Below are 26,722 nucleotides of genomic sequence, written 5' to 3' on the forward strand. Positions count from 1 at the left end.
TAGCTATTTATTTTATCTTGAAGGAGACTCCAGATGGCATCAGGGCCTAGGTCTTCTGGGTTGTTTACATAGTAAGCACTTGACCAGAGCACAATAAATGTAACAAAAGAAACAAATAAAACCCACCTCTCCTGCATCCTGGTCCACATCTCAGATTACTACCCCGTAAGTGTGAGGCACTTTTACTTACTTGTAGATTTTTTTTAAAATAGTCTATTGCTAAGAATGAATTTTTTTTTAGCAATATATCCTGTTGTTTTAGACAAAAGTCTGGCAGAATGAGTTCAGAGATAAAAAGAGGTATGTTTAGAAAGTAGCAATACATAATTAGCATCAAAGTCATTGTGGAGTGGAAACGATTTCTTTGGAAAACTTTCTGAAAAGTTCTCCTAAGTCTATTTAGAATCTATCCAAGTTTGCTAGATGTAGAAGTAGAATCCAGATGCTGTGGATTTCCTGTGGGATGAGTGGGGTCACATGACCTTGATACCTGTCTCAGAAATTATCAGTGTTTTTGTAAAAACTAATAAACCTTTTATGTTACAAGTGTGTTCCTTAAAGATTTGGTATAAATTGAATTATTATAAATTGTCATATTTTAAACTAGTTCTAGGGGGACTATGTAAAGAATTCCAAAGGAAATCCTTTCATAATAAAGAATCTTTTTTCTAATATGAGCTAGTAGTCCCCTGATTCATCGATCTCTCTTTCTCTCTCTCTGTCTCTCTCTTTTTCTTCCCCACTCCTCTCTTTCTCTCACATTCTCTTCAAAAGTAAGAATGCAGGAATTTGGTAGCATTTTGATAAGAGTCTTATTTGTTTACAGCCTATAGATCACATTCAAGTTTTAGAATGATTCTATAAATAAGATAATTGTTGAAAAGCTAAAGAAAGTTAAGAATGCCTCCTAGCCCTGTTGGTTAGTTTTATATGCCAGGGCTCTGGGTATGATATAAATCTACAATTTCCTTATCTTTCCTCCTCAAGTTTATATAAGTTATAGGCTAATTCCATAGAATAGGAAATAATAGGCCATTAACTTCAGTGGAATTATACGTGTGTGAATCACCCACATAAGCAAGGAGATGCACTCCTCATCATGTACAAATGTGAGTGTTTCTAGATGCTGTGGGGGATATAAAGATAAATAAGACCTAGTCCTTGCCCTTCAGGAACTTGCACTGAGTATATTAAGATACATAGATCTGTAAATGTAACAAAAATAGGATATTTTAAGTGTCATAAGAGAGGTATAGAATTCTGTGGGTCATCAGAGGATAGAGAAGCTATTTCTGGCTGAAGGTATTAAAGGCATCATTAAAGCATAAATTGGGCCTTTAAAGAACAAAGAAAGGCATAGTCTGGGACAGATCAGAGTCATTGACTTAGAATCAGAAGTTATTAGCTGTGTGACTTTAGCTAGAGTCCTACAACCTTTCTTAATACCTGCTCTGTGTGCCTTACAGAGTTGTTACAAGGTTTCCAAGTGAAAACGTATCTAACAGTGCTTTGTATGTTCTAAGTCACCCTTTGTTGTTGTTATTACCGTTTTAGTTTTATGGGAACAAAGTAAAATAACAATAATAACATAATTGGGTCATGGGGTTTCAGCAGGGTTTCTTTTGAGAAACTTTAACCACCAACATTAATGAATCTTAGAAGTCTTTGATAGCTTTTTGTGAAACTCATTCAGAACTGTAATTGAAAAGAGAAGAGGGAAATTGTAATAGAGGAGCAAGGTAAAGACAGCTTTTGTTCATCCTCCCACAGAGAGCCAACTTTAGCTCCCCAGAAATCCCAGCCCAAATGAGGGTCATTCTTCACTTCCCTTGAGTTTTGTTTTGTTTGCTTCAAGAATCTTGCCTAGAAGTAGAGACAGGCTTCAGTGGAGAAGTTGTTTCAAAACACTAACAATGGAATTGAGCAGTCCTAAAGATCTGAATGTTAGAAATACATACAAGTAAGGGCCTTTGACTGACCGTCCCACTGGTACCTGACTGTTGACTAGATGGAACTACATTTACCAGACCAGCAGGGGTTATGTTTAGGTAAACAACCCAAATCACAGTATTGAAGCACTGTAGCATGCTCCTCTCCTCTCTAGTTTTGGGGTATTTAATATTATAGTTGAAGCTATTTGTATGGTAGGTCTAGGTTGTAGCTGAGAATGAACTAGCCCAGAACACTCCGATGGGATTTTAAGGCATGATAGACAAAGCAATTGAAAAAACTGTAAGTCACCAGTATTTACCTTTCTCTGTTGCCACTGCGCATTTTGCTGTGTCCACTGAAACTGGACAGTAGGACAGTAGGAACTGGGGAACAAGCTGGTTTAGTAGCTGCTTCTGCTGCCACCTCTGGCCAGTCATGATCCATGCAGCTCAGAATATCCAGTAATAGGATTGGCAAAAGTAGATATTGCACTCTGGGTCCCTTTTTTCCCTAGATTGTATCCAGTACCAACCCAAACTGAGACCACTCAAATTGAGATTTTAGAATCTATAGAACAATCCATGTGCATCCTTTGGAAATATCTGACCATTAGTACCTGGATTGAGATAAGAAGGTTAGATAGCCTTTTAAGAATAAGATACCTACACTTTAAAAGGGATGTGATATCTCTATTTCAGAGGAAAGATTATCATCTTATGGCTTGCCATGAATGACCATCTTAGAGACAACTGTTTGTATTATATATGTGTTAATAAGTGGACATTTAGTTCATTCACCTGTTGTATTTTATTATACATCTGTGTCTGATTTAGGTATTCCCTCATTAATGGATGTTTAAATTATTTCAAGTTTTGCCATTATAAACAAATATAGAATGAATATCTATGTGTCTCCTTGTGCCTATGTATTAATTTCTTTCTGGCAGTGCTAGTTAAACTTTTTCACATTATACCATACGTAAAATATATTTTTGCTGCCCATTTATCACCTGGGAAGAGATGGTATATGGCAAAGCTGCAGAGATCTCTAGGGCAGTGTGTTACAAATAAAATCTTATACTCTAAAAAGGGGGCTGGCAAACAGTGGTCCTCAGCCCAACTCAGCCCACCACCTATTTTTGTAAATAAAGTTTTACTAGAGAACTACCGTGCCCGTTTGTTGACATATTGCATATGGCAGCTTTCATACTACAGTGGCAGAGCTGATTAGTTATGACAGAGACTATCTGGCCCGCAAAACCTGAAGTACTTACTACCTGGCTTTTTACAAAAAAAGTTTGCTGACTCCTACTCTAAAATAATAATTACCAAACAAATACAGTTTTAACCATTGTAAATTTGTGAATAGTTTTTTTTTTATTTGTTTGATCTTGTTCATACACTTATAAATTTGAAGTCAAATTAATTTATGGTAAAATAAACAGATCTTAAATGTATAGTTCAGTGAATTTTGATAATGTAACCAACACCCCTGTCTGTTCAAGTCTTTTACTGATTTTTAAAATTGGGTTGTTTGTCTTTTTATTTTTAATTTATAGGAAGGGTTTATGTGTGTGTATTCTGGATACAAATTCTTTATCAGAAACATGATGAGGAAATATTTTCTCTCGGTCTATGGCTTACCTTTTTAATTTCTTAACAGTATCTTTTGAAGGTGAAAAATTTTAACTTTATTAAAGTCCAATTAGTTGATTTTTTCCCTGTAACTACAAAAGTAGGTGCTTTTGTGTCCTAAGAAATCTTTGCATATCCTAAGGTTGTGGAGGTATTATTTTATATCTTCTTCCAGGAGCTTTATACTTTTAGCTTTTATATTTATGTCTATGATTCCTCTCATATTAATTTTTGTGTATAGTGTGGGGTAGGGACTGAGGTTTATTGTTTTCCATATGTTTATCTAATTGTTCAGACGTACAATTTGAAAAACTTGCCTTTCACTATCAAATTGTCTTGGTGCCTTTGTCAAAAATCGACTGACTATGTATGGGTCTATTTCTGGTCTCTCCATTCCGTTCTACGGCTCTTTTTATGTCTGTCCTTACGCCTTAAATGTTTATCTTGCATCAGGTATTTTGCAACATGTTGATTAGAAAGCTGTATATATACCTAGAAATGGTATTGCTAGGTCAGAGTGAAGTTTGTTTATCTTTAAATTGTCTGCTTATGCCTAATCCTTCTATGGGAAAATTACTCAGTAGTATCCTAACTGTCCTCTCTGCTTTGAGCATCTATCCGCTGTTAGTCCATTTGCCACATTGCCATCAGAATGATGTTTCCAAAATCAAATGTGACTTTGTTTCTTAAAATCTTCCATGACAGCTCAGTGTCTAAAGAGGTACATAGTAACTCGTTACTTAGAATACAGGAAACAAATCCTGTGGCTTTTCTCATGTACTGCTCACTTCTCAAAATTTGCCCGGTACTCCTGATCTCACCTGTCCAACTGCAAATTTATTCCTTGGAAGTTTTGTGCCCTTTTATCTCTATACTGGAAACATATTTCTTCTTTCTAGAATGCCTTCCCTCCATTTCATCCCATGAAATCCTCTTTATCTGTTAGTATCATTTCTTTTGTGATATTTCTCTCCAATTGACCCCATGTTCTCAACTATGAATATACTGTATTTAAATAGTTTGTTTACATGACTCTTAACTATATTGTGAGTTCTTTGAGAAGTTTGTCTGATTTATTTTTGTCTCTTTTTTGCCTAATAGTACTGGTCGATAATTGTTATTTGGTTGTTTTGTCGGGGGAGGAGTTAAATTAAATTTCCTCCAAGTAAAGTGATCCTTGAAAATTTTTCCTATTTCCAAATCTATCAACTAAAGGAAATAGAGGCTAATCTATGTGATTTACAGGTTTCTGATGTGAATCAAATGAGATCATAGACATGGGAATGTTTGAAAAATGTTTTAAAAATATGATGGCCTTATTGTTGTAATACTGAAAAATACTAAGTTAAAAAAATAGCTAAGTGTAAAAGTACTTTATGGACTAAAGCATTTACCTATACAGAATCTCAGCTATGTGTATGTATGTCTGTCTCTTTGGGTATCTCTGATTCAGTAAACATTTATTGAATACTTTCCCAGTTCTGGTATTATGAAAGCACCTATATATAGCAATAGGTAACATTTAGTGAACCTTACTATGTAATAATGCTCAAGAACTTTGCATATGTTATATCATTTAATATTCACAATAAAACTATATAGTAGATGTTGTCAGTATTCACATTTTATATAGGTCAATAATTTGCCAGCGGTAATAAGACTGCCCCAGTCTGACTTCAGAACCTGATCTTTAAACGTTATGCTCAGAAATCAGCAAACCATAGCCCCCAAAGCCTGGCTTTGTAAGGCCAGCTGCAGTTTTCAAGGGTTGTTTTTTTTTTAAAAAAAAAAGATTATATGACAGAGATATATGTGGACTACAAAGCATAAAATGTTTATCCTGTAGCCCTTTACAGGAAAAGTTTGCCAATCTCAGTATAAGTGATTAAGATAGAGTCCGTGTTCTTAAGAAACTCCCAGTCTAAATGGGAGATTAACACAAACATTTTTTTAAAATCTATTTCATGAGACAATGTATGGTTAGTGATGTTACAAAGGTATAAAAAAGAAACCCAAAATATAAACCCTCCCAAGATTGGGAGGTAGAGTTATTCCAGCCAAAGGAATGAAAAGAAATGGCATTTGACCTGGTCTTCAAAAAGTTGTAAGATGACCAGGAAGCTTAGGTACAGAATTCTGCACACTTGGAGTGCTTGACAGATGACGATAAAAATGGCTCACGTGCCTGGTATGTCTTACGGAGAGTAGTGCCGAAGTATCAGAACTCCTGGGCATTCGTTTTTCTTCTGCCCCTGATTTGCTGAATTATCTGGAAGAGAGCATTAAACCATCTGCTTCTCACTTTATCCGTCAGCAGAATGTGACTGAAAAAAATCAATCTAACAGCTAATTATGGCGCATTTCTCAAGGGACTCCAAAACAAATCTGATAGAAGATGCTTAGGTGGAGGTATTTTTTCAGTTGTAAAAGTATGAAACTGTTAGTGCTTTAGTTAAATAAACCTTGTATTTTGTATTCATTCTTAACTGTCATTGAATAGGTGAGACTGAAAATCAGTGTTTACATTTTGTAATTGCAATTTTTCTGATAAATTTTGTATTTATAGGAATTTAATACATAATTTTATGACAAATTACAATGATTTGAGGAAAATAATAAATAAATGTAACCATGCTTTTGAAGAACATTGGTAAAAGTAGTCAAGTTAATATAGATTGCTTGTTAGGAAATGTTTTAATTATATTGAGGATATAACATAGGATTGGCATTGTTATTATTACTCAACTCTTTGTTGTAAACAGTGGCAAGGATATAAACAATGAATGTCACTGTGAAAGATTTGTACTTTCTAAATTAAGCACGTAGGAAAGTATTAAACTACATCAGGAGATGCATTTTCTGCTAACATAATTTAGAATATGACAGTTAAATTATTAATCAAATGGTTGGATATGGAGGGATTTTTCTCAAAGAGAGGAAAGGACAAATTACTCCATGTCAGTTGAAGAATATTCCAAACACCAAAAATAAAGGCAGGGGAGGCATAAAGATTCCCTAATTTTGTGGTTTGTGTGGACCAGCATTCATTGTATGAGTAATAAATGTTATGTCTATTGTTTCATGGTATTTTAAAAAATCTGATAATAGCTTTAAGCTACTTCTTTTTCTGATCATTAATATTAATATGTAATTATTGAACTAATTAATGTGTATGTGGGCAAATCACTGTTCCCTGGTCTGCTGTGGATATGTAATTTAAATTAAGTGTTTCTCATTTGATTAAATGAAATCTCTTCTTTGAACATTTTTCTTAGCCTGAAAAGAAATATACATTAGTGATAAATAGCAACTGTAGTTTTGATGTTCTATGTTGGTATAGACCTTTTGTTTGGAATTGATTTACATAAAAATATATATTTGGCATTTTCAGTTGTTTAACAAAAAGACTCATACATATTTTACTATAACCACTGTAATATACCTTTAACTGTTTACTTAAACATATTTCTCCTGATTTTAATTGTGAGATTATCTATGTATTTGAGTAAGATCAGGAGTGGCCACAGATGCATAAGGAAGCATTTCTGTAAATTCATGCATTTGCCCTACCATTTCTTATATACTGCCTTGCAATTCTGTCTCATTGAAATGAATTGCCTGGGTCTTAAGAGTGTGCTGAGCAGATTAAAGAAAAGGGAGAGAAAAGAATCATTTGGAGAGAGTTTGAATGAAGTCTGCATTGTGGCTAAAAAATAGTCTGAGCGCTCTGCTAGCCATGCCATTCTTTAAAATAACAGGGAAATAAATGGTTCCACAAGAAATATTTTGACAAAATTACCAGTTGTCAAGGGCAAACTAGCATTTTAAAGCTATTGCTTTTTTAGTATAAAACATAATATGTTGTTATCCAGTACTGTGTTTAATTAGTGTAGATATTAATCAAATGCTATTTTGTGTAAGGGACTACAGGTAAGAGATGCTTATAGAAAAAGAGTTTGATTTGTGGGTTTTTTTTAAGGGCTGTTGCTCCTTCTCCTGTCTCTTCCTCCTTTCTATGTTTAGGTTAGTGACTTCCAGAAATAAGGATAAGGTAAAAAGCTCAGACTTTTTTTCCCCTTACTTGCCATTTTACAATCTGTTTTGTCTTTGGAATGAGAGACAATACATATTTGCAATCTGATACCCAATTTCCCAATTCAAAACAGAGATTTGGACACATTTTTCCCTAGCAGCACTAAATGGAAGAATTCACATTTTCTCAGAGGCCATTAAATAGAACAATAAAAATGATGCAGTCAACTCTCTCCTAAGTTAATTGAAAGAGATGTAATTGTAGATAATTTAAAATGATAGACGTTCAAAAAGCCACCTTTCCTCCACTTTGAATAGATTTGTGCTGTGGTAACTTAATCCCGGAGTATGGAAATGATGTGCAGAGGCCATAGTCCACCATGTGGATAAGACATACCCCAAGAAATAGAGAACTTCTGGGTTATTGTTGGATGATGGTGAACAGCTATAACCACCAGTGAGCTTGCCCTTTTTTGGCAGCTGGCTTTGTTTAGCATTTTAAAAAATTGCATGCTGTTTGCCTCTGATGCCTGGCATTCTTCACTTAAAATTGTAAATGTATTCTTATCATCCCCTAACACAGAGCTTACATATGCAGTCCTAGATCTAGCCTAAGACACCTGTTCTTGGGTCCATTTTTTTAAGTTGAATATGAAATAAATCTGTAGCCATGTCTTGCTGGAATGAAAGAGAGCACACATTATTACAGTGGAACCTGATCAAGCTACTTAGATGGACTTAAGTGAATGGGTGAGGTCTGTTAATGGATATGACATATTATTACCTCAAAGCCATTTCAATAAAGGATTAACGTTAATTTTAAGTTGTTTTGTTTTGTTAACAACCGTCTGGAGACAATAAATAACGAAAGAGACCTGATTGTATCTCACTTTGATTTCTTTGAAACCTTAAAATTCTGTCAATTAGAAAAGAGTAAGAAATTATTACATATGAAGGCAGATTTGATGTATCTGTTTGCCATAGTAGAAGGAGGACTTTGAGAAAGCTGTACTTCTACTTATACCAAATTGTAACCTTCATGTCAATATTGACCAGAAAATTCTTAAAGTTGAGAACTTGAAAGCATCTACACTGAAGCATAAATTAATACATCCAGATAGAACAAGTTTCTTCCCAGGGGAGAGGTTTCAGGTAGCCCATGACTCATCCTTTGTTGAATGTAAGCTGTTTTTCCACACAGCCTTCCAGTTGGACTGAAAAAGCCTTTGATTTAATAGAACTCTGTCTTTGTGTTTGTAATTTGTGAAAAATTTAGCCTTTATTAGTTGGTTAGAGGTTTCATTGAAACCTTTCCAGGCCTAACTCCCTCTTTAGCCATCAGAAACACTTTATCTTTTCTCATCATTAATGATTTTTAGTAGTTTCTCTGGCATCTTTTTAAAAAATTTTAAAGAGCTCTCCTCATTTATTCTCTCTAGAAAACAACCCCGAGGAGAGGTAGCATGATTTTTAATTACTCTAGAACAAGAAGAAAACGGGTTAGAGGTTGTGTTAACTGGAAAACCGTGTCAGAGATCAGGATTTTCTGGATTTAATTTCATCTAGATCATGTTGTTGTTCTGTTAGTGCTAAATTTGTTGCTTCTATTTGACATAATCATTTTAAAATAATTTTTAAAAATATAAAGCAATGAATACCTTTTGTTGAAAATCCATAAAGTATGGAAAATGTAAAAAAGAAATAAAAATGCTACTGAAACATATGTATGTATGTGTATTCTTTTACTCTTTTGAATGCATGTATTTTTTAATTAAGACTTTACTTAGAGCAGTATTTTAGTTTTACAAAAAAATTTATGAGAGAGTACAGTTCACTCTTTTTCCTCTCCCAACCCCCTCCATGGCCCGAGTTCCCTATTATTAACATTTGCATTGATGTGGTACATTTGTCACAATTAATGAAGCAGTATTGGTATATTATTATTATCTTAAGTCTGTAGTTTACATTGGGGTTCAATCTTTGTGTAGTAGAGTTCTGTGGGTTTTGCCAAATGCATAATGTCATGTATCCACCATTACATAGTCATTCAGAATAGTTTCACTGCCCTAAAAATCCCTTGTTTCTACCTGTTCACTCATCTCCCTACTCCCTACCTCTGCTTTCTGTCTCCATAATTTTGCTGTGGCTTGGCACTTAAAGCCATACCTACCCAATCCTCTTTCTTTCACAGCGGAGGCAGAGGCAGCTGGGAAAGAACATACTCTGCAGTCCGAGATGGCAGCAAGAGCTAAAGATAGGAATGGTGGCAGGGTGACTCTTGGAGCTGCTGGTACTTTATGGATTGGTCTAGCATACAATATGAGGGAGGTTTGCTGTTCCAATCCCTGTTTTAGTAGGCCAAGATGTTAGTTTAATTTATTGGTTATAATTGGCATGGTGCCACATTGATTAAGTTGTCTTCTGTCCTTAGTCCCACAGAAGTCTTAACTGTTTTGTTATTTCCTTCATCCAACATGACTCTGTATTTTCATTTTCTTCTCTCATGGTATAGCCAAAATTTCTTGTTATAATTCTTGTATCCTAGAGTATTGGGGTTGACCTTTTCCTTATCATCAGGAAAGCCTAATGAGGCCTTCTTGATTTAACATAGTTGGATGATAACTTAGCAGAAAAATTACAAGTAGCTGTAAATCCAACATGAAATGTCGCATTCCTAACTCTCCAACTATGTACTAACCACAGAGGCAGCCATAAAATTCCCCCAGGGCAAAAGGGAATGCAGCGTGCCAACTGGCAGCTCAATCCTGCGAGATCCTGGTGGACACCTGCACACTCACTCCATCACTTCCTCCGGGGATGCTCAAGGAATAAAGGCTATTGTTACGTTGAAGTCCGTCCTCATGGCTATTTCTTTCAAGGAGACGTGACATGTAATGAAAGAATAAGAGGAATACGAGAGTGGAATTTTGAATTTTTTATGAGAATGGAGGGAAGAGAAGTTGAGGTTTGGCTCTTTAGTAAATTAGATTAAATTAAGCCTTGTCTTTGTTTCTACTGCTTTCAGTTTCTCTATTCTCGTGTTTCTTACCAATGAGAAAAGCTGTTCTAGGATTCTTTGAGTTAAAAGGAGGTTCTAAGTTAGGAGAAAGTGCTAAATTATTAAAAAAACAAAAAGAAAAAAACACACAAGCAAAATCCCCAGACCTCTCACCATGGAGTTACAGGGTCTTTGCAATCTGAATCATCAAAGAAAGTGATGGCAGTAGCCCCTTTATGAACAAGCTATCTGTGGACTGTCTGGAACCTCTTGGCAAAGTAACATATGTGTATATAAAAGTTAAATGAGTAAATTTATTTCAGAAACATTAAGAATGACTGACTGCAGGGAACCTTCCATTAGGTGACATGAAGCAAACCAATCTCTTTGGTCTTTTTTCTTGTGATACTGTTCTGCCTACCTCATCCTGAACTGCATAACTCACTAAGATATTACATATTTTCCATTAGCTGTTTTTTCAGTCCCCAATCCAGAGTTAATTCTGTCAGAATATCATTGAGGTCAGTGAACCATGAGTCTAGTTGCTTTTGCAAAGCATTTCTATTGCTAGTAAAAGCAGCACGCACCTCATAAGAATGCTACACAGTCATTCCCATAGTGTGATATGCTGATTTTTAAGAATGTTGCTAACACTGCAGTGTATTTCATATGATTGAAATTAGAACTTTTCATTCAATTGGCTGAAGGCTTCAAACTGGCAGTGATAAGTCTTTTGAGTTGTTGCTTAAGTAGAGCAGTGATGGAATTCATATGGCAGGCGACAGTTGCTCATTCAAGTTCAGAACGAGATCTCTATCAGCCACAGTGGTTGAAAAACAAAAGGAAAGTAGCAAAATGAAAGTAGCCCAGATGTTCACTTTTTAATAGTATGTCTTTCCTTCGTATTTTATATGAGAACAGAGCTCAGTCTTTAAATGAGGATATAAATATTAATGTTGCCATGTTAAAAAGCCAAAGAACTGAGCTGGCATATTTATGTGATTTTTTTTTTAAAAAAAACAGCCATCTATAAATCAAGTAAAATCAAGAAAGCTCCCCCATGCCTCTAGAGGTCTCGCCAGAGCTAGTTAACTTTTGGTCTTGATCGCCTTTTACTCTTGCCTTCTCTAACAAGTCTCAGAGAGTTCAGTAAAAATTTAATCAGTCAGATTTGGCCACACAGTGACAAGAAAATGTAATTCTCAGAAGTCCAGATAGTCATTGTGGCTTTAACTTAAGCAAACAAATTCCTTTCTGTAACATGAGCAGGAAGTATTACCAGTTTACACAACTCACTGCTATTCTGTGCTTTCAGTGTAGCACAGAATTTTGAACAAGTCACGTTAGTGATGATAGAGTATCAGAACTTTCAGATAGCTTGGAATTGCTGCTCATTGTTCTATTACCTATGGTAAACAGTCTGAATAAGATTTACTTTGGGTGTATAGCTTGTATTTCCTTATTTAGTATATCTGGGAGTATATCTTTGGCTCACTTTAATGGGAACTTTGATATATTTTTCAAAGAATTTGATATTTTGGCATACAAGCCTTTTCCTGGACCAAACTGTGGAGGCAACTCCTTGAGAATTGTTCAGCAGAATTGATCCCAGGATAAAGAAGTAACTTTTTTTTGATAATTACTGTGTGTCAGGCGTCATGCTCAGCTTTCTTCATGCAATGTCTTATCCTCAGAATAACTCAATGAGTAAGATACTGTTACTAATCCCATTTTACAGATAAGTAAGGTGCTGCTTATCAATGCCATTTTCCAAATGAAGAAACAGGGGTAAAGTTAAAGATAACCTATCCAAAGTCATATAGTATTAAGTGATGGAGAGAGGATTTGAACACCAATTTTTTGTGATTCCAAACCCTGTACTCTTATTACTGTGCACTACACTCAAGGTACTGCGTGAATAGGCATTTGCCTTACTATGTTTTGTTTGATGTCTCTCCCTGCTCCAGCCTCCGGTAGGGCTGTGAGTCCCAGCGGTTGGCACAGTCTTTGGAATGGCTGTTGAACGTGAAGGCACCTAGCAGCTCTAACTATTCAAGGCAAGCCTTAGGAAGAGGATTAAAACCTCCTTCTACTGCTCTGTACCTATTTGGAGGAAGTCTGGACATATGTGGGGATTGAGCAAAATCTCTTTGGACTTGAGACCAGAAAATAGACAGCTTTTCTGGCTCAGAATCACCAAAAACTTACTAATAATCCCCTCTTCCCCACAAGCGACTTTAAGTTCTAGGCAGAAAACACTGAGTTGAATTATCTCTGGGATCTGTTCCAGATTTAAATTCTTTTGAATGTGTATCCCAATAGGATAAAAATTATGTGGTAAACCAAGTAAAACAAAAGACATTCTAACATAGTATGTACTATGTTATTTTCTTTCATTTTGAAATAGATCATTGTTGAGGAAGCTGAACTTATATTCTAGGCAAAAGTTTTTCATTTATAAATATGAACACCCCTTTCTTAACACCTTACTAGGCACCTGAGTATGTTGATATTTTTTTCGATACCATTTTTGTTGGTGACAGTGTTTTGCTTAGTTTATTTTTTTTTCCCACTAAAAGAAGTATAGTTCTGGGTGAGGTTTTTGAACTGGAAATCTTGAAAGGCAAGAACCGTCTCATCATTCTATACTCTGCCTAGTACAGTGTTTGGCATGATAGTATTCAGTAAATATTTGAATGAATGAATGAATGAACAAAGAATCAATAAAATGGATTTCTCTGTCCTGAAGATATAGGTGTAGTTTTTTAATTTCTTTTTGAAATGTAGTAGTCAATAGGGCTTTAAGGAAGTTGAAGCCTTGGGACAATCAGAAGATAATAATGCCACATGAGTGAAGTTTGGAGCTAGTTATGTGGAACATTTATTTATTTATTTATTTATTTATCTTTTATTTTTTTGTTGTTGTTTATTTGGGGGGGGATGGTAATTAAGTTTATTTATTTATTTATTTTAATAGAGGTACTAGGGATTGAGCCCAAGACCTCGTGCATGCTAAGCACACACTCTACCACTGAGCTATACACTTCCCCATTATGTGGAACACTTAGAATACCCTTTTTAGGAAGAAATCACAAAAAGAAGGTAGCCCTACTGATTTTGCTTTTGTTTATGGTCATATGTGAGGAGCTGGGATCTTCCTTTCTTTTTCTGTTTTCTTATTTTAAAAATGAGCTACCTTTCTACCTTACTTTTTTCTCTCTCTCATATCATCTCCACATCAGGAAAAGCACCCCAATTTTTCTTGCCTTACAGAGACTATTAGAGCTTAGTTTAAAATGCAGCTCACTCTTTCCCCACACACTCTTAATTATAGTTTCTCATCTGTTAAAGGTGCCCAACTCTTTCTTAACTGGCACACTAGATAAACTATAATATTAGTGGTAAATTTTTGATTCCTATTTATTCATGCAACAAATGTCATGTTTCAAGGTCTTTGTTCTAAGAATCTTGAAATGAGTTTTACATATCAGAGAAAAGAGAATATTAACCAGACTTTTTAATTCTTATTTATACTAACTGACTTTCTAATAGCCATGCAGTTGGTTTGGGTAATTACATTCCGAAACCAAGTGATTTATTTTAAAACATTTTTCACTTATGTAGAAAAACAGTTTGAGAACTGGTGAATGCATATTACATTTTAAACGTATTCTAGGTCTATTCTCTATAAGTGTATTCTTTAATGGTCCAGTGATTAACTGTGATTCTAATTTATTATACACAATGACAACATCTTAACTGGAGTTAATTTGTATGTTCAGGTTAATAATTTCTGTTATTGAAGATTTAAGTTGGGACATTTTGTTTGTGAAATCTCTCTGCCTGGTCTCTTTGTGTTTTCCAATCATTACTATGTGATCTTTAATATGTACAGTAAACTTTATGGATGCTGGCTATTGCATTTTGGTTTAGTCTTCTCGTTTCATTGCAAAGTTGATAAAACAGCTGTAACATTAATGATACATAGATATTGGATTCTGAAACTAATCATCGTCTACAAAAATTATCAATCTCTGTTCTAAGTTAATATCCAGGTAAACAATCAACACAGATTCTATTATGATCATCATTGAGAATCTAATGGATCTAATTTTGTACAAGGAAAAAAAAAAGACTTTAGAACTATCTCATTTTTTTCTTCAAAAGATATAGATGGTTGGCTTATAATTGTAATCTTTAGATGTCTCTAGAGTCATTATGCTCTGTCATGAAAGTATGCAAGAGCCATTTGCTATAATGACAAGCTGGAAGTTTTGAGAACATTTTGTCTAGTTCAAAAACAACAATTATGAAACACAGAACTTTGCCTAGGCAGCTATATCCACTGGCATTGTGGTCATTCTCTGATTAGACACTTTGAGTGCTGGGTACCATCCTTACCTAGGGTGTGAAGTGTTGAGATGGCAGCATATTATGATAGAAAAGAAAAGGCCATGGATTTGAGATGCAGACCAATCTGGATGTGAAATTCAGCTCAGTCACTTTTGCTCTAGTACGTAGGGCAGGTTACTTACCATCCTCTGTAAAATGAACGTTACAATACTTCTTTAGAGTTTCTGTGAAGATAGAAGCATGCAGAGTGACTTCTTGTTAGATGGTAGTTATATGAAGAATACAACGTGGTGATGATTTCGTGTTTTGATATTGTCTCAGGTGAAGTAAAGGACAAAAATGTTCAGGTGGTTGAGCTCCCCATTGTAGACAGTCTTCACCCTCGTCCTCCGTATTTACCCCTGGCTGTACCGGAAGACCTTGCAGATCGTCTTGTACGAGTCCATGGTGATCCTGCAGTGTGGTGGGTGTCCCAGTTTGTCAAATACTTGATCCGCCCACAGCCTTGGCTGGAAAAGGAAATAGAGGAAGCCACCAAGAAGCTAGGCTTCAAACATCCAGTTATTGGGTAAGAATCTGATTTGTTCTTCATGAAGTGATGTGTAGTAGCAGGGATAAATACCTTTATAACACAGTGTAACCTTTACAAAATACAGTTTAATTTTCATAACCCTACCCAAAAACAGAGATTCCAGAGTTCATTTTAGGCTACAGGGAGACCATTCTTCCTTTGTTCACTTAGAACAGCTGAGTCATCATAATTTAGTCATTTTTAGTCATTTGTTCATTTATTCATTCAACAAATATATTAAACCCGTATTTCTGAAATTAGCTGTCTCTCCTGGAAAAACCGGCAAAATTTCATTTTATTGGGAGTATTTTGGATATACACGACTCCTGTCTTACTCTAACAGGGCCATGGGATGAAGCTGTCACATTTATAGCTTTCCTAGTGCACCGTATTCTTAAGCTTCATTAATTGCCACTGGTGATTATTTTGCATTTTTGATATTCTGTTTTTCGTTTTTGTTCTGGAAGCTATTTTGAGACTAAAGATATCATTTGTAGTGTAAGATAATGTTAAAATTATTATGTAAAATTACCTCTTGACCCAGTAGGGAGTTATCATGTATATATGCGTTCAGTCATGCTTATGTTAAGAAATCCTGGGAGCAAGGAAAATTCAAAAGAACATCTTTGCTCACAAGCATGTGCTCCCATACCCATACATAAAGAGTTAGAAAGAGGGGTTTTCCTGGGTCCTGATGTCAGATTTCACACCATAGGAAATGTTCTTTGCCTAATGGAAAGAATGCTAGACTGAGAATTAAGTGACCTTGTTAATAGTCTTGAATTTTCCCTAATTCTAGGCCAAGTTACCTAATAATAGTGTTAATTGGGCTTTGTTTTTCCATCTGCAAAATAGGGAAGGTAATGCCTGCCCTAAAAAAGATGATGTGATAATATAAGAATGAAAAAAAGGATTTTAGTTCTATGGGGAAAAATGCGTTGTAAAATATTATTACCTTTCAGAGAGACTGATGCTTAAATAATTCCTGAAAATAGATTTGTAGGCTAGACTATGGCATTCTGCAGTTTCTACCGTTCATAATAAAGTCAGCTATTGATTAATATTAATACATGTGTTGATTCATTCACTTATCTGCAGAACATTTATTGAATACCTGCTACTGTAGGGGACAGAGATGAATTTTTTTTAAATGGCTCCTTCCAGCTCATTACAATCCATGGGAAAAGAGACTTACACAACTAACATTGTACGGGTAGAATGTGATAAATACCCTGAGAGAAGCTTAAATAGTATTATGAGGGGAGGGGAGGGGAAATGTACTTCCATCTGGATCAAGAAAGGTTTCATAGCTCCAGTGTTTGAACAGGATCTTTAAAGATGGAGAAAGATACAGTATAGTAATTAAATTACCAAAATACCTTCAAATACATTATCTCATTGATCCTACAGTACATTCCTGTGATGTGGGTAGAGATAGCCATTTTACAGGTGAGCAAACTAAGGAAAGAAAATCAGAGTTAACAAAGGCAAAACCAGGACTTAAACCCCTTAACTGCATTTGGATTTCCTGTAGTTTTACATACTAAATAGCTACCCTTATTAATTTTCCATAGACCATTCACAACATTGAGAATTGGCCATATAGAGAAAATTGAAGTACTACAGACAACTAAGTTAATTTGCACATTGGGGTGGTCTGCAGTAATGAAAGAAGGCATACTAGAATTCAAGAGTCTGGGGGTCCAATCTGGCTTCCACCACTAATAAGTTGTGTGACTTTGGACAACTTATTTGATCATTCTGGTATCTAAGGTTTCTACTAACACAATACTAAACAATTAGATTTCTGTGACTACCCATCATTCATTCATTCATTCATTCATTTATTCATTGTGTTTGGAAAATAAATAAAATCAGATTCCTTGCCCTGGAGGAGCTTGATAGATAGTGAAAATCAGGCAAGTACACAAATAACTTTAGTTCTGTAAAGACTGGGTTAAAACGTATGTGAAAGAAACCAGCCTCCCTTTGCTCTATGTTGTCTTTTTGTTCACTGAAATGTCTTCAGAGGCATCGATTTCTTTAACTGTCAGATGAGTTACATTAAATTAAATGACTTCTAAAGTCCTTGACAGGTCTAACATTCTGTTTCTTCCATAAAGATTCCATTATGGTCCTCTCTCAAAGTACTAATCCAGGCCTAATTTCAGGAGTACTTGGAGAATTGAGAAAATTGCTTAGTAGTTCTCTGCCACTGTGTCAAACACTCCTCTTCTTTTGATTTTTCCTTCTATTATTATAGCTCTCCTATATTTTTGTTTTTATTTTCATATCTTCCATCCTATATCTTCCCTTGTGTCTTAGTCTCCAGAAGTTATTGACCCCTCTTCTAAATGTTAGAGCTAAAGTAAGTACATGGTAAAATCAGAGTTTCAAATAGCATTTCTTCTCATGAAACTTTTCATTGAAATTCATTGGAATTGTTCTTTCTTCATCCCTTAGAGATAAAATCATCTCTATGGAGCCCAGTGAACAATTCCAAATTTCCTGAGAGAACCAGTGATTAAGAAGAATGTGGGAAGGAAAAGATTATAGGACTGGTGTTCATGTGATAGTGTTCACATCTGGACTATCACCTGGAATGCAAAGGAAAGGATAACCATGAAGATGTCAGAGTAACTCCAATGAAACCAAAGCCTCACTCCAGATTCATAGTAAAAAGCTGGCCGTAGGCTTGACTTAAGACCTGCCCATATATTGTCACATAACTTGTTAGTGGTGGGAGCCAGATTGGACCCCCAGACTCTTGAATTCTAGTACACCCTCTTTCATTACTGCAGACCTAAAGGGAAACAAATCTATCCTTTTCTTTTCCCACATATGAATACTGGTTTAATAATTTGGGGAGAGGGTGGTATGTGGGAAGGGCAAATTTAAGGAGTGTTCAAAATTGTCCAGTGAAAACACAGACTGGCGTGTACTCCTCCATCCAAGCAGGCAAACCTTTTCACAGTTCTTACTGTTATTTTAAGTTCATGGAGCCACTCTAGCCTTTTTGTTGTAGGACGAATGAACTTACTTTCTCTCTTTACCCTATCAAACACAAGCAGATGCTAATCTCATCTGTCTTAAGAAAAATCCAAAATTGTAAAGTTGGGGACACAGATTTACACCGTCTTGCACTGAATAAGGCATTGACTTCCAACAGTATCTTCCTCCCATCTTAGTGCTTCCAAAATATTTTTAATGAAAATAAGAATAGTAGTCATAGTTAGTTTTCATAAATTAAACACTCCCACATTCTACAGGCTGGCATTACAGTGATTATACAGGATAAAATAAAGAAAAAGAAAATTTGGCATCAAAGCATTATGAATGATATATTTAATGTTCTATAATAACAACTGTGAATCTTGGTATCATTTATTGTCAGAAATCTTTAAAGTTATATCCAGTTTCTTTCTAGAAGGCTGGTTGGTGTTTTACTGCCTTGTATGGAGTATAAGTCTGGACTCTCCCATTTATGCCAATTACTTTCTCTGTAAGAAAGCATTCTTCAAAGGCTTAACTTATTTTCTAATTCCCCTTATATTAATATGCAAATATATTTGGAATATATGTGTTTGAATTTTTTAATATTGGTTTCATTTTTTTCTAATGGCAAAAATGAAAGAAAAAATTGGTTTAAAATGTCCATAATGTCACCATGAATAGGAGTATAAAGCTGAGTAGTCCAAAAGCACTCAGTGGATCAGAACATTATCAGCAAAATCTGACTTTCTCCCTCTGCCCCCACAGAGTCCATGTCAGACGCACAGACAAAGTGGGAACAGAAGCAGCCTTCCATCCCATTGAGGAATACATGGTGCATGTTGAAGAACATTTTCAGCTTCTCGCTCGCAGAATGCAAGTGGATAAAAAAAGAGTATATTTGGCCACTGATGACCCTTCTTTATTAAAGGAGGCCAAAACAAAGTAAGTTAGATGGACTAATGATTCTAGAGTGAACCATCTCTTTTTAGTTGAAAGGAATCCTTAATTCCTGTGACTTGTAATTCTTGTTACAATGAATGTTATTATTGATTATTGGTATTTTTTTAATTCAAGCAACTTTACTTGTGTAGGTGTTAATACGATCAAAGCATATATGAGGTGCCAGCAAGATGTAGATTTCATTCCAAAACCTCTCTTCTGGCTTGTAGGCAGCACCCATCTTACTGTATACTCACATAATCTTTGGGTGCTTGGAAGGGAGAGAAGAGAGCAGTCTCTCTGGTGTCTCTTCTTGTAAGGGCACTAGTTTCATCATGAGGGTCCCACCCTGATGATCTTATTTAACCCTAATTACCACCCAAAGGCCCCATCTCCAAATATTATCACATTGGAGGTTAGGGCTTAAACATATGAATTCTTAGGGGACACATTCAGTCCAACTCTCCACTAACCAACTCCCAATACTGTTAGCAGTAAAACACAGCTCGTGCTGGCCGTTTTGCTCTCCCTGTCTTCACTAACAATCACAGGCAACTGAAAGCATGGGTGAGATACAAGTTCTCATTGTACAAAAATTTCTGGAATTTGGAAATTATGTTTTTTCAAAGGCGAAGAGTCAAAACCTGAGTATTGTAAGTGAAAGAATAAGGCCTGCAAGCTTGTGATGGACAGGACTATCACTTGCTGAGCCCGCCTGTGTTTCAGGCACTGTGCTAGGTGCTGGGAATTCCATGATAAGCAAGACACTCTGCTCTCTGGAAATTCCCAATCAGTGGGAAACAGACAGTTTACTCTGCAGTATGAATAGTGCTACTGTAGACTAATACTGTCTACTCAAGAAGTCATCCCTGATTCCTTGACTAAGTGTTCCTCCTGTATGTATTCCTCCGTCTTAGTGTTTAGCACTTGCTTTCTTCTGTCTCCCTCACTAGGTTATAAGCACTTTAGACCCTGTACCTAGCTCTAGTATGTGCTCAGTAAGTACTAAATTATGTTCATTTCGATCTCATCAGTTTAAAAACATTTTATTAGCAGTTAATCACTTAACTTATTTGACTTTTAATTAATTGATTTCTCGATCCCTGTTTTGTCACAAATGGGGGTTGGGAAGAAAAACAAATTTAGAATGATTACTATAATGCAGATATTTATCCAAATTATTGAATAATTATTTAAATACTGTTTCATCTTGTGAGAATCTAAATTAACCTAATATAAATTGCTTTTTTTTAAAAGTCTCCCTCTGTTGAATATACACAACAGACTCTCTCTCTCTCTGTTCTCTCTCTCTCACACACACAAGCAAAAGACCAAGAAATTCATAAGTGAAGTTATATACTTAAAATTCTTATATAAGAGTTAGGAATTAAATGAACATTTGGACACAAAACCCAATAAAAATTTTTCAGATACTTTTCCAGTTTGATATGCAGACCTTTTAGAGAAAAATAAAATAGAAGTAGTTCATCATAGTCTTTCATTTTAAACTATCAGATTGGATTTGTAGCTTGGTTGAAAAAATGTTAAAATATTACTTTATTTACTCTTTTCTTGTTCATAAATGTATCACAGGCTTTTTTCCTTGATTAGCAAAATAATCCATGCTCGTTAGAAAATATGGAGTTGGTAAGTATACAAGCAAGGAAAAATACTGCCCACAATCCCATTATTCATTGGTAACAACTGTTTAAATACTCGCATATTCCCTTCAGTCATTTATATAATTACACATTTTAGTAGTTGATCACATTCTTTATAATTTGAGCTCTTTTTTTTACTTAATACAGCAATAGATCCCTTTTCCCAGGTCACTAAAAACTAATCATTGTAAGTGCCTTTTTTAAATGACTCCACACACACTGAATGGAAATGCCGTTGCTTACTTGACCATTCTCCTCATGTTGGACAAGTTAGGTTATTTCCGATTTCCCGTGCTATGACGTGTGCATAAAATTATCCATGTTATTTCCTTAAGCTAGGTATCTGGACTTGGAAGTGTTTAGATAAAAGGCTATGAATGTTTTACAGCTGTGATCCACAGCGCAGCATGATATTTTTACAAACAGCGCTCGTAGTACGATTGACAGTAGTATCTACTTGGATTCTGAGAACAGTAAAACTTGAATTTGTTTTTTGTGGTCAGAAGCTAGTTACTCCTCTCCCCATGGTAGACCAAGCAGCATTTTTCTCCATATTCTGTTATAAATGTAACAGTAGCATTTTATGCATATTTTTTCCTCTTTGGAAATCTTTTGATTTTCTGAGTCATTTTAAAGATTTTCTCAGAAATTTAAATGCTGCTTCTCTCCTTCATTATTTTACTTAAGTTTTTTTTTTTTTCCCCACTCTGAATTAACTCTGCTTTTGATCTCTCAGGATTGACTTTGATACCTAAGCAAATCATAAAACTTCTGCCATTGTCTTAGGATACCAAAAGTGTAAATTAATCTCTCAACAAGGTAAATAGTATCCAAGGTGATTTTTTTTATAAGACTTTTCTGCTTCAAAAGGGGAAGAGATGAAAAATTAAACTTAAACAATGCATAGGATTCACATAGAGAAGAATCCATTTTCTGGGTAGCTTATCCTTTCAAAAAGAGATCAAGATTAGTTTATATATGTGGCTCCTGTAATTAATGCTTTGCTGCTTAGCATTACACCTCAGGTTTCTCTAGGTTAAGACTGAGTTCATCCATGAGATTTTAACACCAGCATCCCATGACCGTGGCAACTATTGATGATGTGGAAATCTCTCTCTTCAGTAATACACTGTTAGAATGTTTAAATCACAGATCACCGGCACTCAAAGAAATAAGAACTATTAAAGTTGTCTGTCCAATATTGTATTCTGAGATTGTGGAGATTAGGGATAGTGGTGAAACAGGAGGAAAAACAAGCCATTAAAAATCTCTCAGAGTAAATATTTTCATATTTAGTTTGCTTCTTATCAAAAATGCTGGATGAGCTTTTCCTAAAATTAGGTGTATTTAAATGAATAGAAGCAAGAAAAAGTTGGTTTTAAAGTTTTTATAAAGCGTTTGGTTGCTGTAAAGTGAATAATCAGCAATAGAGAGTGATAAATTTCTTCACTGTTTCATTGAACTGCATACAATATGCTGGACACAGTTGCAGGCACTAGGACTACAAAGAGAAATAAAAGGTAACATGTGGCTCTCCTTATCTCAGGGAGTATCCACCTGGTAGGCAACATGTTTGTAACAAATAATTACAGTATAGTTATGTAATTGTCCTGAAGGAGTTGTATCCCAGGTACTGAAGTCATGAAGAGGAGTATCACTCTCAGTCTGGAGAAAGATTTAGGAAAAGAAAATTTGATGTTAGTTTATAACCTCAAGTTAGTTCTTTGTGACTGATAGAAAAATAAGTTTTTACAAAATGAAAGAACAAAAAAAAATTTTTATCATTGCTAATCTCTGCGACCTCACAGTGGAAGAATTCTTCTGCTGACATACCTGTGGGCAAAAAATAAGAAAGAAGCATGTTTGTGTGTATAGTTTCATGCTCATTATTGGAGGTGCAAAATCTCTTTCCCTCATTATTCACTTTGTTTCTATTTGTTTTTTTCAACATTCAGTATCCTTCATCTAGCTGTCTTTTGCATATAGAGGTAAAGTCTCAGGAAATTGGGTGCCCTTTTGGTTTGGTTCCAGGAAGAGGCCTTTAAGTTAGAAAAGGCATAATGTTAGCGTCACTTCTCAGTAAAAGGATTACTCTTGTCTTTGTTTCACTTGAGCACCCAAACCATGCTGACAGAGTTAGTCTTTATTCAAGGATAAAACCTATACTTGTGTGTTTTAACAATTTCCCCCTTCCTACACCCTCAAGTCTTTTCATATTTATTTGTTTCTGTTTCTGCCCCATGCCTGGGTATGCAGCTTCATAAGAATCACATTAAAACTCTTTTTGGTTGTTTTCTTTTTAGAACAAATGTGACATTTCCTTCATCTCCCTGATTCAGAGCTGAGGAGGGCAAAATGTCAAAAATAATGAGGCCAAATGGATCTGAACAGTGAATACCAGTCTGAAGCAGTGCTCAGAGACTTTTCCTTCACAGTCATTACTAGAGGCAATGAGAGAAAGCCTCTTGGTGGCTGTGAAATGAAGAGAAATCTGAGACAGCTGTTAGGGAATTAGGAAAAAGTCCCAGACATAGGCAGCACTCACTTGTTCATGCATTTGTCCACATAGCATTGTGTGGAGTGCTAGATGCTATGATGCAAAGAAAAACGTGGCATAGTCCTAGCCTTTGGGAAATACTGTGTGGGGAAAAAGTTACGTAAACTGCCTCCTGCTGTCGCAGGGCTTATAAACAGGAACTGTTATTCTTTCAACAAATATTTATTGATCTTCTATTATATTCCAGATTCTCTTCTAGATGCTGAGAATAATAGAATAAACAAAGCAAATGAAGTGCCTCTCTTCATAGAGCTTACATTTCAAGTAGGGATGATGGAGGTGGGGAATGGATGCAGGCAGTAAATAAACAGTAAATATATATTCTGTACAATGATAATAAAAGCCCTGAGAAAAAATAAGCCTGTAAAAGAGAGAGAGATTTCCAAACTCCTCACTAATAAGGCAACATTTGAGCAGAGATCTGAGGGAAGTAAGGGGTAAGACCAGGTGTATGTCTGGGAGAAAGATGTTCTTTAACAATCACAGCTAATATTTATTGAGCATTTTACTACATGTCAGGTACTCTTCTAAGTACTTTAAATTGTTATTTAATTCTTAAGAAATTACACAAAGTAGGTACAATGATTCCACTCTTCATATAACTTTCCAAAGTTTGCAACTTAACTCTGATCTATCTCATGCACTGAGAAAATTTATTCACTCTATACTAGAGTGTAATTAAACCTCTAATTCAGAGTAGAATCATTTGAACATTTGATAGACTTTTAAAAATTACCTTGCTTTAATATTTTTAACACGTATCCTCTCAGGACTACTACAATGTTAGTTGGTGGACATCTACAAGGAATTTGCTTTCATAAATTTATTAGAATGATTTTCTGTTACTGTTATTTGTTAAGATGGTACTTTAAGGATTGGGGTTAAAGGAGAGAAATACTGAGTTATCACAAGTTCTAAATATATATATATATATGTATGTATGTATGTATATATATGTATGTATGTATGTATGTATATACATACATGTTGTTGTATGTGAACCTCCTGATAACCGCAAACCAAAAGTCTGAATTATCACAAATTCTAAATATAATATATACATCATGATAACCACAACCTCATACATACACCAACCACAAACCAAGTCTGAATTATTACAAATTTAAAACTATATTTTGCATACATACATATATATGTTGTTATATGTGAACCTCATGATGACCACAAACCAAAAATCTACAATAGATACACACACAAAAAGAGAAAGGAATCCAAACATAACGCCAAATATAGTCATCAAATCACAAGGTAAGGCAGCAAAAGAAAAAGACACAAAAAAGAAGTACAAGAACAACCCCCAAACAAGTAACAAAACGGTAATAAGTACATACTTACTAATACTTACTTTCAATGTAAATGGACTAAATGCTCCAATCAAAAGACACAGAGTAGGTGGATGGATGAAAAGAACAAGACCCAATATATTCAGCCTACAGGAGACTCACTTCATATCTAAAGACACACAGACTGAAAATGAGAGGATGAAAAAAGGTTTTTCAGGAAAATGGAAAAGAAAAGAAAATTGGGTCAACAGTACTTATATCAGACAAAATAAACTTTAAAACAAGACTTTGTAGTAAGAAACAAAGAAGGACATTGCATAATGATCAATGGATTGGCTCAACAAGAAATTATAACAATTGTAAATATATACACATCCAACATGGGAGCACCTAAAAACATAAAGCAAATATTAACAAACCTAAAGAGAGAAACTGACAGTAACACAGTAATAGTAGAGGACTTTAACATCCCACTTACATCATCTGGACAGATCATCTAGACAGAAAACCATCAGGGAAACACTAGCCTTCAATGGCATGTTAGATCAGATGAATGCAATAGATATATATAGAACGTTCTGTCCAAAAGCTGCAGAATATACATTCTTTCCAAGTGCAGGATAGATCACATGCTAGTCCACAAAATAAGCCTCGATTAATTTGAGAAGATTGAAATCATATCAAATATCTTTTCCAACAAAAATAGTATGAGACTAGAAATCAACTAAAGGAAAAAAGTTAAAAACACATGGAGGCTAAACAATATGCTGCTAAACAACCAGTGGATCACTGAAGAAATCAAAGAGGAAATAAAATACCTGGAGACAGATGAAAACAAAAACACAATGATCCAAAATCTATGGGACACAGCAAAAACAGTTCTAAGATGGAAGTCCAATAGTTGAGACGGAAGCAATACAAATGTATCTGAGCAAAAATCTCAAACAACCTATCCTTATACCTAAAGGAACTAGAGAAAGAACAAGAAACAAAGCCCAAAGTTAGTAGAAGGAAAGAAATAATAAACATCAGAACAGAAATAAATGATACAGACACTAAAAAAAATAGAAAAGATCAATGAAACTAAGAGCTGGTTCTTTGAAAAGATAAACAAATTGATTTAGCCCGATTCATCAAGGAAAAAATAGAGAGGACCCAAATAAGTAAATTCAGAAATGAAAAAAAGAGATATTACAACCAACACCACAGAAATCAAAAGATCATAAGAGATTACACAATTATATGCCAATAAATGGACAACCTAGAATAAATTGATAAATTCCTAGAAATATTCAGTCTCCCAAGACTGAATTAGGGAGAAATATAAAATATGAACAAACTTATTACTGGTAATCAAAAAACTCCCAACAGACAAAAGTCCAGGACCAGATTCACAGGTGAATTTTATGAAACATTTAAAGAAGAGTTAATGCCTATGCTTCTCAAACTATTCCAAAAATTGAAGAAGGAACACTTCTGAACTCATTCCAAAAGGCCAGCATCACCCTGACTCCAAAACCAGACAAAGATGCTATAAAAAAAAGAAAATTACAGGACGGTATCACTGATGAGTTACAAAAACCGTCAACAAAATATTAGCAAGTCAAATAAAATACTAACAATCCTAATCCAACAATACAATAAAAGGATCATATATGATGATCAAGTGGATTTTTATCCCAGGGATGCAAGGATGGTTAAGTATTTGCAAACCAGTCAATGTGATACACCCCATTAACAAAAAGGA

The 26,722-nt window shown here is 35.0% G+C and overlaps 1 protein-coding gene across 3 annotated transcripts in view; it reads left to right on the forward strand.

The window, feature by feature from the left end:
* The window catches only part of FUT8 (fucosyltransferase 8), a 255,665-nt gene that overhangs the window by 217,171 nt on the left and 11,772 nt on the right, over window positions 1-26,722 (forward strand). For all 3 annotated transcript variants that reach the window (XM_032482205.1, XM_032482204.1, XM_032482206.1), the window contains 2 exons: window positions 15,271-15,517; window positions 19,280-19,456. In XM_032482205.1, coding sequence (XP_032338096.1) covers window positions 15,271-15,517; window positions 19,280-19,456 — 424 coding nt within the window. The remainder of the gene's footprint in view (window positions 1-15,270; window positions 15,518-19,279; window positions 19,457-26,722) is intronic.

Source organism: Camelus ferus, chromosome 6 (assembly GCF_009834535.1).
Source record: "Camelus ferus isolate YT-003-E chromosome 6, BCGSAC_Cfer_1.0, whole genome shotgun sequence".
NCBI classification, from domain to species: domain Eukaryota; kingdom Metazoa; phylum Chordata; class Mammalia; order Artiodactyla; family Camelidae; genus Camelus; species Camelus ferus.